Source organism: Quercus robur, chromosome 6 (genome assembly GCF_932294415.1).
Source record: "Quercus robur chromosome 6, dhQueRobu3.1, whole genome shotgun sequence".
Lineage (NCBI taxonomy): Eukaryota > Viridiplantae > Streptophyta > Magnoliopsida > Fagales > Fagaceae > Quercus > Quercus robur.
The window spans coordinates 14659813-14676754 of record NC_065539.1 but is presented as its reverse complement, the minus strand read 5'-3'; the positions used below and the strand labels follow the sequence as shown (position 1 = coordinate 14676754).

General features: G+C 30.8%; 1 protein-coding gene across 1 annotated transcript; it reads left to right on the top strand.

Annotated features, from left to right (window-relative positions):
• Window positions 1-9995: 9995 nt before the first annotated feature.
• LOC126732921 (uncharacterized) lies at window positions 9996-15648 on the top strand. The gene is made up of 3 exons (XM_050435991.1): window positions 9996-10848; window positions 11009-11151; window positions 15204-15648. Exons 1-3 carry the CDS (start codon window positions 10599-10601, stop codon window positions 15354-15356), a joined length of 546 nt encoding a protein of 181 aa, XP_050291948.1. The 5' UTR covers window positions 9996-10598; the 3' UTR covers window positions 15357-15648.
• The last annotated feature ends 1294 nt before the right edge of the window (window positions 15649-16942 follow it).

Below are 16942 nucleotides of genomic sequence, written 5' to 3'. Positions count from 1 at the left end.
GACAACTGCTGAAGTGTCAATTCTTTACACGTCAAAATAAGATATAACAAAATTATAAATGTATTATTATTATGAAAATTTTGTACCATTTTGTTGTGTTACTAGAAATTGTTTTTGGTTTAGTCAACTTTGTTGAGCCAAAATTCATAAAATATTTCACTGTGTAATGTCTAAAATACTCCCAATAAATTTTAACATATAAAAAATTTTCTTCACGTATTTTGAGTTTTAGATGGTAATAATACTTAGAAAGTTGGAATTGTGATATAAGGTGTTTTATTTATTAACTAAAGAACATTGATTTTCTAGGTTTAATCCTTCGAAACTTCAAATTTATCCAATGGAAAATTCGATGACACATGCCTTTTATTATTATTATTATTTCTTTCTTCTCTTGCCTAAAATGGGTGCTTATTAAAAACTAAGTAAGCTAAACATTGCACCTAGATTCATGTAGAATGATAAAGAAGAAAGTACGACTGACAAAGAAGAAAGTATGAATGACAAAATTTTCTTTATGTATGGTTAAAGGTATTAGATGACGAGATCAATTGTAGCATATGACCAAAAAAAAAAAAAAAAACACTTAGACCTTCTTAATTAGGTCAAACCCATGTCCATAGGTTCGGCCTGAATTTGGTTTGAACATAGACATGCTAAGGCCCAAAGAATTAGGGTAATTTTGTAGCCTGGGCAAAGCCTATGTGTCGGTTATGCCCATCAAAGAACATATCATTCCAAAAAAAAAAACAAAAACAAAAACCCATTACAGGAAGAATAGTAATAGAGATACAAACTATTTTACAAAAAATTTTACAAACTTCTGATGTGGTGAGTAATTATTCATAAATGAAAAAGTAATATTAATAGTGGGTCTAAATAAAAACCAATAAGAGATTGGTCACATCAATATTTTATAAGAATGTTGTAAAATAGTTTGACTGTAGCATTACTCTAACAGGAAAGTTGAATTTTAACTCAATAAAATTTGAGTCCTTGGCCTTCAATGATCTCGTAACATACTGACTAAATGGGGAGTAAATGGTTGTGGAAATAGAGGGTTAATAATGCCAGTCCTCGCAATTTTGTTCAATTAAGGCTTCTGTCCAATTCTATTAAATGCCTGACGTTAAAGTGTCCAATTTTGTTTGTTTTCATTTTATTTTATTTTTTCAAATCTTAAAAAAAAAAAAAAAAACAAACAAACAAACATATATAGTTTCCTAGATCTGCATAATGAAGAAACACGATCAGGTACCCAAACCAAAAAATGTCATTCTTCTTTAGCTTCACCACCATTCTCTTCTATCTCCACTTCTTCCTCAACCCCACTTCATACTCAAACCTTAGTCCTCAACCCCCTCACTACCCCATAAACCATATCTAGGAATTGGCAACCAACAGTTTGAATTCCTCATACTCATAAGCCTCCCTCCCTCCCTTCCTCTCTTTTCTTTTGATTGCAATTGGAATTTGATTAATTTGGTGGGTTTTTTTTTTTTTTTTTTGGTGTGTGTGTGTGTGGAAGTTTTGACCAATAAACATATTTAAGAGTAATATGTTGTATGTGTTTTTCTTGTTTTGAAGTTTCGGTCATTGGAATAAGCTTGTTGTTCCAGTTGTCAATCAACGAACATAGGATCTATTATTTCTCCCATGGAGGAATGACCTGCTATTGATTTTTTTGAGGATGCTACCAAGGCTATAGGATCTATGTGAATCTAAAATGTGCTTTGATTGAAAGCTTGAGTAATTGAATATTTTTTTCATTGGGATTGAAATCATTGATTACGAATCCCTTTTTTTTTTACTCAAAAAAAAAAAAAAGTTACAGATGTTGAGACAAATAGATTCTTTGAATTCATGCCATGAGAGGTTTGTTGGGGGGGGGGGGGGGGTGGCGGCAGTAAGGGAGTTGATGAGTAGAGTTTGGGTTTGAAGTGGGGCTAAGGAAGATCAACCAGGTCTGTTCTTCTTCTTCTTCTTCCTCCTCTTCTTCTTTATCTTTAAAAATAATAATTTAAATTATTTTTGTTTTTGAAATTTCAAAATTAGACATTTAATAGTAAGTAGTTAATGGAAGTGAATGGGAAGCCTTAATTGAACAAATTTAAAACTTAAAGGACTCAATTGAATGAAAGTAAAGTTAGTGGACTAAAATGAATTGAAGTGAAACTTAAAGGGTGGGTTTTGAATTTTTGCCTTTATTTAAATTAAACAGTTGTTAAATAGTATCCCTTAATTTGAGGAAATATATCATAAAAAAATATATAATTAAATTACTAATCAGTTGTTCTTAAAATGTTAATAATAGACTTTTAGTTGAAGTAGAAGTCAAAAGGTTGGTTTTTGTTTTTTTGAGAAAGAAAACGTGGGTTTTTGTCTGGGATTTAAGTTTAGAATTTTTTATAATAGACTTTTAGTATGAATATAATTATAAATTGTTGAAATTTAAATGTATAAAATTAATTTACTAATTAGTCGTTCTTAAAATATTGATAATAGACTTTTAGTTGGAGTGGAAGTCAAAACGTTGGTTTTTTTTTTTTTTTTTTCTTAAGAAATAAAACATGGTTTGTTATTTGGAATTTAAGTTTATAATTTTTTATAATAGACTTTTAGTTTGAATAGAATTTAAATTTATTGAAATTTAATGATAAAGTTTTACCTAAATTAAACTGGTGTTAAATATTATCCTTTAATTTGAGTAAATATATCATAACAAATAATATAAAATTAATTTACTAATTAGTTGTTCTTAAAATGTTGATAATAGACTTTTAGTTGGAGTAGAAGTCAAAATGTTGGTTTTTTTAAAGAAAGAAAACTTAGGTTGTTGTTTGGATTTAAGTTTAGAATTTTTTATAATATACTTTTAGTTTGAATAGAATTTAAATTTGTTGAAATATTTAAGTTTAGAAAATTTTGATAAAAAAACTTTTAGTTTGAATAGAATTTAAATTTGTTGAAGTTTAAATGTATAATATTAATTTACTAATTAGTTGTTCTTAAAATATTGATAATGGACTTTCAGTTGGAGTAGAAGTCAAAATGTGGGTTTTATATATATATATATATATATATATAATGTGCGCTGTTGTTTGGGATTTAAGTTTATAATTTTTTATAATAGACTTTTGTGGGGCCAGAGAACTTACAACCCGGCCCACTTTCCATTAAAGCCCAGGGTCCGCACCAAGGAGGGTAGTTGCTGAGGATGAGTAGGGAAAGGCCAAATAGCCTAGAGACACAGCCGAGGATGACCCTGTCCTCGGCATCCCAAGACTTCAAAGGGAAGAGCGACATATCGTCGAAGGCTGCCTCCAAAATGCCTTCAGAAGAAGAGGCGAGTAGAATGGGACCCACATGGGGGTACAGAGTGGGAGTGGTTCAAGGTAAATGCGTCACCTCCGCATTGAATGCGCCCGCAAACGTCCTAGCCATATTAATGAGAAAATACGCCTGAACAGTGTGGCTTCGGTTAGTGCAACTAACAAAAAGCAGAGGGAGGCGGCTGATGGGATAGGTATTTGAATAGGAACCTGCCTGATAAACAGGTGGAGGGTCAGGATCAATCAAGAAGGGCTATATAATGTAAAGACTCGTGCACCAAAAAGAGGGGCTCCCATACGATGGAGTCCTAAACAAGAGAGAATAATAAGAACAAAAAGCTCCTTGGATGAGGTCTAAGGACCGGAGCCACTCATGACATACCGGGATAGATTCTTGTTAAACACGTTAGGTTCATCCTTGTGTAAATCACTATGGAAACCATGACCAACTATCGTCCGGTGACCAAGGCCTAGCCTTTCAAACCCACGTTCTACAAATTTTATTGTTTGGGCCTTTTTACGTGCGAACCCAATATCATTTTGTGGTCATTACAAATTGAGTCCTTACAACTTTAATTTTAATAGATTATAAATCTGTTGAAATTTAAATAATTAAGTTTTATCTAAATTGAACTATTGTTAAATATTATCCCTTAATTAAGTAAATATATCCTAACAAATAATATAAAATTAATTTACTAATTAGTAAAAGTAACTATTTAGAGCAACCACGGCTTATTAGCCCAATTTTTATTATATAATATATGATATTATGATATGATATTACTAACACTTTTTTCCCCTCTGAATTACTAGCATAGCACCTCTTTATTTATTTATTTATTTTTCCTTTTTTTTTCTTTTTAAAGTACTAAGACCTCCTCTTCTTCTTCTTCTTCTTCTTCTTTTTCTTTCTTTTTTTAATGAGAAAGATAACCTGACTAATTATGTTGACTTTTAAAATCTTTCCCTTATTATAATTGGTTCTACAACATACATTGTTTATCTGTGTGTCTCAGACAAGTATTTAAAAATATCGAATTTGAATTGAAGAGCCCTACCCTACATTTTCTATCGGAGTTGTAGTTCTCACCAAAAACTTTGTTGTTGTCCAAAATCCAAAATAGGTTGGTCCTGAATCTCCTGATCATTACGCAATCATTTCATTTGTCTTAGGAAATGCTGTACGTGTGTCCGATGTTTCAAAAGTTTAGTGTTTCCCTTATTCTAAGTTAATTACTAATTTGTTGATATAATTTTTTTTTTTTTTTTGGTGCTAAGATAATGTGTTGATATAATTATAATATTTGTTAAGAATGGATGATTTTTTTTTTTTTTTTTTGAGGGATTAGAATGGATGAAATTTAATACCATAACTTGAGGATCTAGAGCCATTTGTCATTTGCTATCATTATTAACCCTACTCCGTGATCGGCTTTTGGACTATAACTTAGACCTTCTTAGCTCTAGCCCATGTCCATAAGTTTGGCCTGAATTTGGTTTGAACATAGACATGCTAAGGCCCAAAAAATTAGAGTAATTTTATTGTCTGGGCAAAGCCCATATGTCGGTTATGCCCATCAAAGAACATTTCATGCCAAATAAAGAACCAAAAAAACAAAAACCCATAACAGGAAAGTTGAATTTTAACCCAATAAAATTTAAGTCCTTGACCTACAATGATCTCGAAACATACTGATTAAATGGGGAGTAGATGGTTGTGGAAATAAAGGGTTAATAATGCCAGTCCTCTCAATGTTGGCGGAATGGTCATGAAAGAACAGTCAGTAATTAGGTGCAAACTCATTATAAATATGATGACTGTGGGTTTTACCTTCCAAAAAGATACAAAATGTGTTTCACTTTCACCTGTGAGCTGCTAATATGGTTGCCAACGTAGAAGCCGCTTCGTTTGGTCAAAGCAATAAATCAGAGAAACCAAATCAAATTTGACAAGCTTGAAAAAGTGATAACGAATTAGCCTAACTCCTCTGTTTGGCTAAGACTTCAAGACAATGGAGAAGGAGAGGAAGATGCGTATGAGTACGAAATTAATTAATACTAGTCGCTAACCCGTGCGATACACAGGATAGTTAAATAAAATTTATACACATTCACTTTTATTGGTACAATCATTTGAAAATAATTCTAACTAATACACAAATGTAAGAGACACATTGACTTACTATTTAAAGTAGCCTTCTGAAGAATTTACACATATTGTGCAACTGAGCCTTAATTTCTCATCAACAATAAAAACATGGAAATTCAAAACATGGAAAGAAAATAAAAATTACAACAATTAATTCCATTATCTTTCATGCTATACTTTGTAATTGTACGGAATTAAGTCAACTCAATTTAAGTAGTTGTAATAAAATTGGCTTCTACTATTCTCTATTCTATAGAGATATGAACATATTGGATTTCTCAAACAATTACCGGTATTACAATAAAATGATTTATTATTGAAAATAAGGAACAAAGAAAATCTGTCTATAGCTTAAGAAACACAATATACTAAAATTAAAAAGATTATACACTTAAAAGGATTAGTAATTTGTAGCACTTACCCCCCACTATTAGTATACAGACACCAAGTGTGGTTGTCGTAACCCTTTGAAAAAACCTTCCCCAATTGGACCCTATCAAAAAAAAAAAAAAAAAAAAAACACCCAATTAACAAAATTGATCCAAAAGGGTCTAAAAAGCACACAAAATCAATTCAAAAAACAAAAATACACTTATCTCTCTAAGGCCTTCAATTAACGAAAACACAAACTTCTCTTGGAATACCGGAGTATTATGACCATCTATACACACACACACACACAAAAAACAAAATCAGCATAACTCACTATAACTCTATAGAAGCCTCAAAAATATAAAGAGAAATTAAAGGGGTTGAATTTGATATTTACGTTTGGAGAGAGAGAGTTTGCAGAAACTGTGGCTTTATATTTCTTAACTTGAGAGAGGGGTAAGGTTGCTAGGGTTTTGAGGTGTTATAATGTTTTTATTTTTATTTTTTAAATATTGTGCTGACGTGAAAAATTGTGGTGCCAGCAGAGGCTTCGGTTTTATATATATATATATATATATATATATATAGATTAGTTAGAATCCCACTTTCACTACCGGAATGTTGTATTAATAGTCGTTATCTGGTACTGTATGGACCACAATCCTTTAAAATTGTGAAAATCGTGTTCAACCTATGATAGCTAGGGTTTGGTTGTCAATATGACTATGATGATGTGAAAACTCATAACCGAAGATAAGATTATATGATTTTAATTACTACACTAAGCAAAGTCACTCTTCCCCCAACATTTTGATTTTGATTAAAGACCAAGGATCAAAACAGGAACCATTTTTAGTTGGTGATTACATTTTGTCAAATTAATAATGGGACGTGAAGAATTTTGAAAGCAAGCGTCGGATAATGGGCTAGTGACAATACACTTTACCAAAGATGATCAACCGAATAAATTTGGTGTAGCTCTCTCTCTTTTCTTTATTTATTTTGTTTGACAAAAAAAAGGTAAATTACAAAATAAATAAATAACATACGAGTAACATATTCAGCAATCTAAGTATAAGGATTCATCATGAAAAAACTTAGAACTTTTTACTTTGATACTATGTTAAATTACCGATTCTCTCAAAAATTTAAATTATTAGAATATAATAAATTTAATAATTTAACCACACAATTCTAACACTATGCGTTCTTTCTTTTCTATTTTTTTTATTCTCTCTCTTACTCATCCAATCATCCTCTCTCTCAAACAAGCATTATCCTTTTTTTTATTCTTTCTCCGTCATTCTCAAATATGCATGCCACATGTGTTAGGTGTAAAAAATATATTATTTTAATATGGTGTATTATATAATAAAAAACAAGATGTATAATATATTGTAAGAGTCATTTTATAGAATAAATAAAGTGATTTTTTTATTAAGACGAAATATTAATACTTTTATTAACATACTTTGATTTCATATTAAATTACTGATTCTTTCAAAAGTTTAATTATTAAGGATATAATGAATTTAATAAAAGGACAAAAAAGGTATTTTGTACCTTTTCGAAAAAGAGAACAGAGTAAAAATGATTTCATTTTTCATTAAAAAAAACGTATTATTTATTTCAAAAGGTAAATTAAAGATTAAATTAAGAGAAGAGTATATACTTAGTTTAATGTTTTCGTCTAAATTTAAAGTGCGATTTTTTTAAATAGTACATGACAAAAAATGATAACTATCATACATAAAATTTGAAAAAAAAAAAAAAAAAAAAAAAAAAAACATCAACAACACCAAAAAGGTTAAAAAAAAAAAAAAAAAAAAAATTGAGATGTTTAACGTGGGATAGAAAGTGGAAATTTTTTAAATAGTAAATAGATAGAGAGAGAGAACGTGAGAGACTTTACAAGAATGGAATATTAGACTTTAAATTTTTTTCCCTAAAATTTAGAATTTTATTCTCTTTCAAAATCAGATATGTTAGTGCCTAAATATAAGGATATGGATGGAGAAATTATAGTAGTAGTTTTATTGTAGGAGTCTTTTTTTTCCAAAATATGGAAGAGATTAAGGAAAAAAAAAAAGAAGAGGAAAACGTGAGATGCTTAACGTGGGATAAAAAGTAGGATTTTTAAAATAGTACATGGATAGATGTATATATATATACTAGCCTCTGAGCACGCGCGTGAGCGCGTGCTCAGAGGCTCTTCCATTTTTTGGGTAAGGGTTAATTTAGAGAATTTATTATAATTTGAGATTATTATATTTTCCAATCACAAAAAAAACTTAGGGGTGTGATGAGTGTCATGTGTGGAAAAATAATTTTCCCATCACAATCATCATATCCACTTACAAGTTTTCAACTACCAGGGATAGATATGTAAATTAAAACTTCTACACTTTAAAACCACAAACTCACGTACGTTTTGCAGTTTCTATCTCACTTTCTCTCTCTCATTTTTCTTCAGCCTCCTTTCTTTCTCTTCAGATTAAAGACATTTACTATTAGAGGTTTTAACAAATTTTCAGGTTCTATTTTTTGCAAGTTCCTCTTTATCTTATTTTCTTTTGTTTATGATTGACTTTTTTAAAGTTCTAATTTTTTTTTTCTTATATGTATCACGTTAACTCTTTTTTTTTTTCTTTTTTTTTTAAATGTGATTTTGAAATAAATGGTTCTTTCATATACTCTACCATTATACTTCTTAATAAATTGTCATTTCATATTGTAGGTATTGTGATCCAAAGACAGGGCTGCTTTATGCTACAAAAGAAGTATTCAAAATCATTCATAAATAGTTAAACATAATGACTTCCCTTACCTCCATGATAATTTGAAAAAAAGGAGAAGTATACATCCTCAAGGTACAAAATACCTTTTTTGTCCTTTTATAATTCTAACACTATGCGTTCTTTCTTTTCTATTTTTTTATTCTCTCTCTTACTCATCCAATCATCCTCTCTCTCAAACAAGCATTATCCTTTTTTTTATTCTTTCTCCGTCATTCTCAAACATGCATGCCACATGTGTTAGGTGTAAAAAATATATTATTTTAATATGGTGTATTATATAATAAAAAACAAGATGTATAATATATTGTAAGTCATTTTATAGAATAAATAAAGTGATTTTTTTATTAAGACGAAATATTAATACTTTTATTAACATACTTTGATTCCATATTAAATTACTAATTCTTTCAAAAGTTTAATTATTAAGGATATACTTGTCAAAAAAAATTATTAAGGATATAATGAATTTAATAATTTAACCTCACAATTCTAACACTATGCGTTATTTCTTTTCGATTTTTTTTATTCTCTCTCTTACTCATCCAATCATCCTCTCTCTCAAAAAAGCATTATCCTTTTTTTATTCTTTCTTTGTCATTCTCAAACATGGATGCGATCTGTGTTAGGTGTAAAAAATATACTATTTTAATATGGTGTATTATATAATAAAGAATAGGATGTATGATATATTGTAAGTCATTAAATAGAATAAATAAAGTGATTTTTTATTAAGACAAAATATTAATACTTTTATTAATTTATAAGCGGATGAAAATGCTCTTACACATAAAGCTTCCGAAGTCATTTTGTTCTTGTTGTTATCCGTGCTTCATAGTAACCACCATTAAAAATTTCAATTTTCACTTCAATTTTTGTCCCCAATCTTTTACCTTTAAAAGTAAATTTAATCAGACATAGAACAAACTATATTTGTATAAACCCATTTATATAATAATGATTTTATCATTATTAATATTTAACCTTTAGACTGTGACAATACATCCAATTTGATAATATTTCATCACATCAAATGATAAACCTTTTGTTTTTGCCACTTTGGAAAATTAATAATACAATTTTAGACATGAAATTACTAAATAACTTTTATGTCTTATTAGATTCTTTTTTTTTTTTTGAAAAATTATGTCTCATTACATTGAACAATAACTATATCATGAATCATATGCCCTGAACTAAATTTTTTTTCCCCTCTTTAACCCAACGTATCTACCAAGTATCAATGAAGAAACCTACCATTTTTATCAGATCATGACCTCACAAATCCTCCAATTAAATTTTAAGATCCAGACCGGTCCCACAACGCACTCTCTATCTCTCTGAAACCTTTAGACGCAACCCCCAGGTGTTTTTGCAGATCTAACACGTCTCAACTAAAGTAAAAGTTTTTTCTCTGTATTCGTTCGTACACCACTTACTCTTTCTCCTCTTCAATAATCTGATCATGAAATCATCATATATGATTTAAAGCACCCACCACCCTCATCTCTCATTCCTCTAAAACCCACGCACACCCACCCAAAATGAATCATTTCCCATTGTTCTAAATGAGCTTTAAGTTGAAGTACTGAGAGAGAAATAAGTTCTGGGTACTCGGTGTTTTCGTTATTCGGTGATCTCTCTGAGTCCTTGGCTATATATTGTCAATCATTAATGTCTGATTAGCTTCCCTAATACAGGGACTCAATCCCTTCTCTTCACCTAGGTGTAGTACTATAGTATTAGTATAGAAATGAAACCATAAAGATTACGTCTGTTTTCACCGTACGTATTTTAACGCTAGCTCCGAAACAAAACGTTTTTTTCTCCTTCAAAGTCCAGTTTTGAGTGTTTGAAGAATTAAATAGCTTCAGTTTGTTTAGATATATTGTTGGGTTTGTAGTAGTTTAAGAGTTTCACGCGGAGTTTGTTAGAGAGAAAGAGATCATGGGGAACTGTCAGGCGGCGGAGGCGGCGACGGTGGTGATCCAACACCCAGGGAACAAGATCGAGAGGATTTACTGGTCGGTGAGTGCCCAGGAGATCATGACCTCGAACCCAGGCCACTACGTGGCACTTGTGGTGACCTCTCCGACTTTGAAGTCAGAGAATGGGACGCCATTGAAGCAGCTCAAGCTTCTCCGACCAGACGATACCTTGCTCATCGGACACGTTTATCGTTTAATCAGCTTCGAAGGTAAAGTCAAACACTCTAAAGCCTAGTATTACTGCACTACACAGTCTACATGTCACAATTATATAAGATCATGCCATTCCCATACCTCGTTTAATGGGTAAATTTTTTTGCTATTAATTTTGTCATGGCCAGTCTATTCTAGCTTAATTGTTGGTTGCAGATGTGTTGAAGGAGTTTGCTGCAAAGAAGTGTGTGAAACTGGGCAAATTGCTTGAGAGAGGAGGACTTGGGCTTGGCGCTGAGTTGAGGAAAAAAGGCTCGGGTTGTTCGAATCCAAATCCGAATCCCAAATCTGATAATAAGGTTAGTACTTAAAACAGTTAAACCTTAAAAGAAAAAACACTTTAATCTTCATTGATTTTTACTGTTAAATTATTCAAATGTTTTAGGGTAAATTAGTCAGAGTGGCATTTGATTTTGTTTTTTTTGGGCTTCGATTTCGAGAAACCTTAAGTACGGGGCCTCGTAGGCATATTATTTATTAGGCTCATGTCATAGTCATAGCAATAGGCGTAGCTTTCGCGTCTATTCCATTCTTTCATGAAACTGACGGAAGGACTATTCCAGTAATCAAAAGTACAGTAGGTTATCTTGAACTGTCTCCTTTTTCTTAAAATTATAAACAATTTTTTTTTTTTTTTTGGCAAAAAGTTAACAAAACATAGTTATTAACCTATTATTTGATAGTCTAACTTAGACTAAGTATTCTGTGCAAAAATTTATGATTATTTTAATATATGTGTTTATATTTTCTATTTTACATCATTACTAAAATAAATATTTGCATCAATTTTTTAATTAGTTATTTACTTTATTAGGATATGTATATTTTTATTTTTTAAATTATTTTTCCTACTCCACCGTTCACAACCATCATCTACTACTTTCGATATTCATTTTTCTAAAACGTAAAGAATGAATAAAAAATACATATACACATCTACAATTTAATAGTTAAAATGTATAATTTTACACTAACCGAGATAGGTATTTTTAAAGTTGAATGGTTAAGGGGTATTTGGTAAAGTAAATTGAGAATTGTTGTTTGGGATTTTTTAAAATATGTTGGTAAAAAATATATAAAAATATGTATAATGTTGTTTAAAATATAAAAATGTAAGTTTAAACTCACTCTCCAATCAAATTTTGCATTTAGGCTATTTTGCATGACTGATGCAATGCTTCAGTTACAATTAGGTCGGTTGATTAAGTTCTTTTGTGGTTGAGCAAAAGATTCGGGTGGGAATTCACTTTATACCAAAAACCAATTTATAAAAGAAAAGAAAAATAGGAACGATAACCAAAAAAGTGTCAGATCATGTATATCTTTGGTGGAAAATTGTGTTGGAGGAATCTGGACTTTCCTTAGTTTACGGATCTCGAGGCATTTCCTCCATGTACCATGTTAAACATGCTTTGTTTCATTTCATTGGAAATTTTCCCTGGATAAAAAATGCGTAAAAGAGATGACGTTGTAAAATTGGTTTCAAATTCCTCACAAATGTGCCTTTTTAGCCAAACTAATTAAGACTTATTGTTAATTTCTTTTTCCTCCATGTACCATGTTGAATTTGGTTTTGTTTGGTATGGATTATTTTTGTTAATATTTATAGGTCTTATTGTATTTTTTGGTATTATTTATATGTTTTTATGTATTATTTCAGCTAATTTTTGCATTTATCTATAGTACTTTGAGTAAAAAAAATTTCAGTTTCAACAAAATAAGTAGATTTCAAAAGGAGATTTAGGTGGTGTTTGATACATGTACTTAAAACAGAAAATAAGTGTAGGTGAAAAAGTGTGAAAATACGTGTAGGTGAAAAGTTGTGTGAAAATACATGTAATATTTAAAAACTGAAAACATGTGTTTGAATAGGTGTATCGAATGGGCCTTAATAAGTCTAGTTACACAAAATTTCAAAAAAAAAAAAAAAACTAATTTTATTGCTTTTTGTTTCTTAAAAAAATTAGGACAAAAAGCAAAAAAAACAAAGTTTGTGGCAAGTTGGCAACGTATACTAAGTTTTGAAAAAATAAGAAGTATTTACAAATTTTACTATCTAATAGTCATAATTAATGACACGGCAATTTATAAACTAATTCATTTGGTATATTTATTAATGTTATCTAAAACACAACCCCCCCACCCCACCTCCACCCCTCATGCTCCCCAAGCTGCAGATTAATTCTTTTTAGGCATTGTGATGTCGGCCTTATTTATAGTTAACAAAAAGTTTAAGACAATTTTAGCCATGCACGTGTTAAACAATGATCAGATTACTTTTCATTGCTAAATATAAGTATTTAGTGTTAGAGTGGACCCATATGTAAGTGAAATCACAAATTGACAAATGTGTAAGTTGAGGCTAAGTGTGTGTTTAGAGCAATTCTATAATTATTCCACAAAAAGAAAATTTGTAGACAATTTTTGTGCTATAATTTTTGGTACAATTCTAAAAAAGTGGCGAGTTGAAAGTGATAATGATAAGTAATCACTTATAATTTATCAATAAGTGCTGTGATAAAAAGTTGTTCTTAGAAATCTATTGATCATGACGGGTCTGTTTAGGATCTATTTATTTTGCTGAAATTGAAAATTTTTTGTTGAAAGTACTGTAGATAAATATAAATATTAGTTGAAATAGTACAGTAGAACTTTTGAATAGTACTAAAAAGTACAGTAAAATTCATAAATAGTAATAAAAATAAGTTTCATAGAAAAATAAATTAGTAAAAAATAAGCTAGCCAACGGACACGAAATTTCATCTAGGCTCTTCTCCAAAAGAATAATTGGCGGTCATTATTTATTTTTTCTCTCTTCTTGCGTTTGTTTTAGCGAGGGAGAGTTGATTCTAAAGTCTAAATGCTGCAGATGCAATCTAGACAAGGTACCAAATGCAGTTGCAGACTGCATTTATTGGGAGAAACATAAAGTTGGACTTGGTTATCTGTTCATTTTACCCTTTAAAGCATGCCACGGATGCTTATAAGTCATATCCGTGTACGTCAATGCTCTGTGTGCTGTGTCCATTATTAATTTCTGTACATTTTTTTTTTTAATTTATAGGAATTGATTTCTGTACTTGGAGTCTTCAGTTTTGTAGGGAGTAATTCTTGTGATATATAAAGTGGCACAACATTGGCAGACACCATCACCCCTCCAATAACCACAATCTCCATCTTCATGGGACGAGTTGTGGCCAATGTGCCACTAAAGTGGCACAAGAATTTTTCGTTTTGTAGGTGGTTGCTAATACTTTATCCAAAGGCGTTTTGTGATAACTTCAAGGTATAGGAGTCAAGGAACTACAAATGAAATGGAATTGTTTCCTGTAGTAGTTCCATTCCATGCTACAGCTAGGAGAGTTTAGAAACTTAAACATGAATGGTCAATATATAGTTTAACAAATGAACTTCAATTGTAGATCATGGTGACTGAAGTGCATGCGTGTACTGTCCTTCGAAACCATCTTTTCACACTGTTCATTTCAACATTAGCACCTTTAATTTGCCGAAAAGATCAGTGCCATCGTCCACCATTCACTTGTCTCTTATTAGGAGCAACGACAAAGAAACAAAGTCACTTTAAGAAATCACGCAAAGGCTTTTTCCCCACTTATTGACTTTTTGGTACTTTGTCCTCTATTGGATTGATGAATTATCAATTATCTTTGCTCTGAGGACTTCTCTCTCGAAAAGAAAGAAAAATAAATAAAAATCCTTGTTCTGTGGTCTGTGTGGCTCTATTGGACCAAATTGTAAGAATAGACCTTAGACAATACTATCGGAATTCGAAATATGTTGATGCAGTTTACTTTGTTAACTTTTTACAACTTCTTTAACTGCATTTTTTTTTTAATGGTTCAACAATGCTAATAAAATTTACAATTTTTTTACATTGTTGCTTTTATCGCACACCAATCAGAATTTGTCATTTAAACCATTGCCGAAAAAAAAAAGTGTATTAAAATTTATTGTTTTTCTAAACTTATGGATTTGTTTTTTAGTACATAAAACTTCTTAAATGCAAAGGATAGGTAATGCTGCATTTCTTAGATGATTTACTTATATTGCTTCAATATTAATTAATTTATTTATGTAAATCTTTTAATGACAGTTGTACTTTTATCCTTATTTAAGCAAAGTTCCAAACATAAGCTTATGACAATTGACAAGTAACAACCAAGTCAATACTTTTCTTGCTTCAAGCTAGTAGTGAATCTACTGCAATAGCAAAAATAAACAAAAAAACAAAAAAAGAGAGGTGACAATGCCTATTGCTTTTATGAATTGTCAGTGTCTCATGACGTGAGTCTTAACTCTAATTCATGCCTGTGTTCTCTCTCATTTTCAGATGGAGCAGGAGATTCACCATGATCTGGGAAGCAACGATGGCAGCTCCAGCAGCAGCACTGGTAGAAGCGTGGGTAGGCACTATGGTGGTGGTGGTGGTGGTGGTGGGCAATGGAGGCCAGCCTTACACAGCATTGCAGAGATTGGGACTTGAACGCACTAACCCAACCAAGCCCTTCACTTTCCACTGCTTTTATATTCTCTGTCACCAATAAAACAAGAAGCAACCATGCATCCTTTCACAACTTTTATTATATTCTCTCCTCCTTTTTCAGAAAGACATGTTTTCTGTTTCTGCTAGACCTTGCTAGGGTTTTGTGGTAGATGTACCTCGTAAAAGTTGGACAAGTACGTATAATACTCTGAAGACTAGATTAACCCCTCTGCTTAGAATGTAATTAATTAGCTTTCCATTAAAATTGTGGGTTGGATATTTGTCGCTTGTATATACTTGCTCCTAAACCGTTCATTAAAACCTCAGCTACGTGATTAACCCCTCTGCTTAGAATGTAATTAATTAGCTTTCCATTAAAATTATGCACGCTAATTAGAAAGTGTGTTTTTTAAGTTAGCTCTAAAGACCTGCACTGCTACGTACGTACTCTTCGTACTGAAAATGAAAAAGATATGCATCTAGCTAAAGAGAGAGAGTCTAATTGATGTATCATATCATAATGTGATGATAGTGGTTGTCCCAAATAACAATAATGTTACCAATAATTATATTCTGTCAATTCAACATGTTGTAAAAAAAGTTGTGAAATTTGTTAGGTATGTATCATTGTTAAGCTTAAAAAAAAACCTGCTAATCTAGCAGCTCTCAATTAAGCATAGTTGAGTGTTGGGATAGTGGGGGGAAGGAAAGAACAATGAAGGGTTACAGGCAAATAGTCTCAAGATACAACAAAACTTGAGTATCTACTGATGTTCATTCTAGAAATACTCAAGAAGTTATATAAATATATATATATATATATATATATATATATAATGTTGTCTTCAGTATTTGTTTTGTCCTAACTTCACAGAAACTAAAGGGCTACAGCCTACAGGCATTTTGTCTTCAAGATACAACAAAACCTAATATATACATATAGTAATTCTAGAATTACTCAAGAAATTCTATATAAATTATTTTATGTAGAATATATATATATATATATATATGTGTGTATACACATATTGCGGGAAACAACTGATTTTGTCCTCTATTTTAATTTTATAGATATAGTGAGGATTCAAATGAATAGGCACCATAAAATGACACTAATTAGGTGTAATACCATTTCAAAAAATAATTGAAAGCACTTTTAATTGTAAAGCACATGAAATCATGTCAAATGGGTTAGTAAAACTTTTTTTTTTTTTTTTTTTTTTTTTTTTTTTTTTTTTTTTTTTGCATAAAACACATCATTTTAAGCTCACTCGAAACTTTCCTGAGCAAACTATGCATAATTTTCATATAGAAACGTTTGTCTAACACTCGCATGATATCTCATTCAAAACAACTTGTCCGAATTTCAAATAAGAGGTCTCGCCTGATATTCACCAGGCACTCTCTCAAACGAACTAATGGAAAATCATTTCCTCATTTCACAATTGGATTCTTGTTTATTCCAACTTCTAATATTACAACCTACGTATCAAATTATACGACAGAGAGCACAGTCCAAGACTAAATGGACTGAATTGGAGATGGGTCCTAACACAAACAAGTTGTCTAACGGGTAGACTCAGAAC

What these genes read in the sequence shown, in the direction of transcription:
- LOC126732921 (XM_050435991.1), top strand. Translation starts at nt 10,599, where the DNA reads ATGGGGAACTGTCAGGCGGCGGAGGCGGCGACGGTGGTGATCCAACAC. An exon ending in TCGTTTAATCAGCTTCGAAG is followed by an intron (nt 10,849 to 11,008) that starts GTAAAGTCAAAC and finishes TGTTGGTTGCAG; the next exon opens with ATGTGTTGAAGGAGTTTGCT. An exon ending in ATCCCAAATCTGATAATAAG is followed by an intron (nt 11,152 to 15,203) that starts GTTAGTACTTAA and finishes TCTCATTTTCAG; the next exon opens with ATGGAGCAGGAGATTCACCA.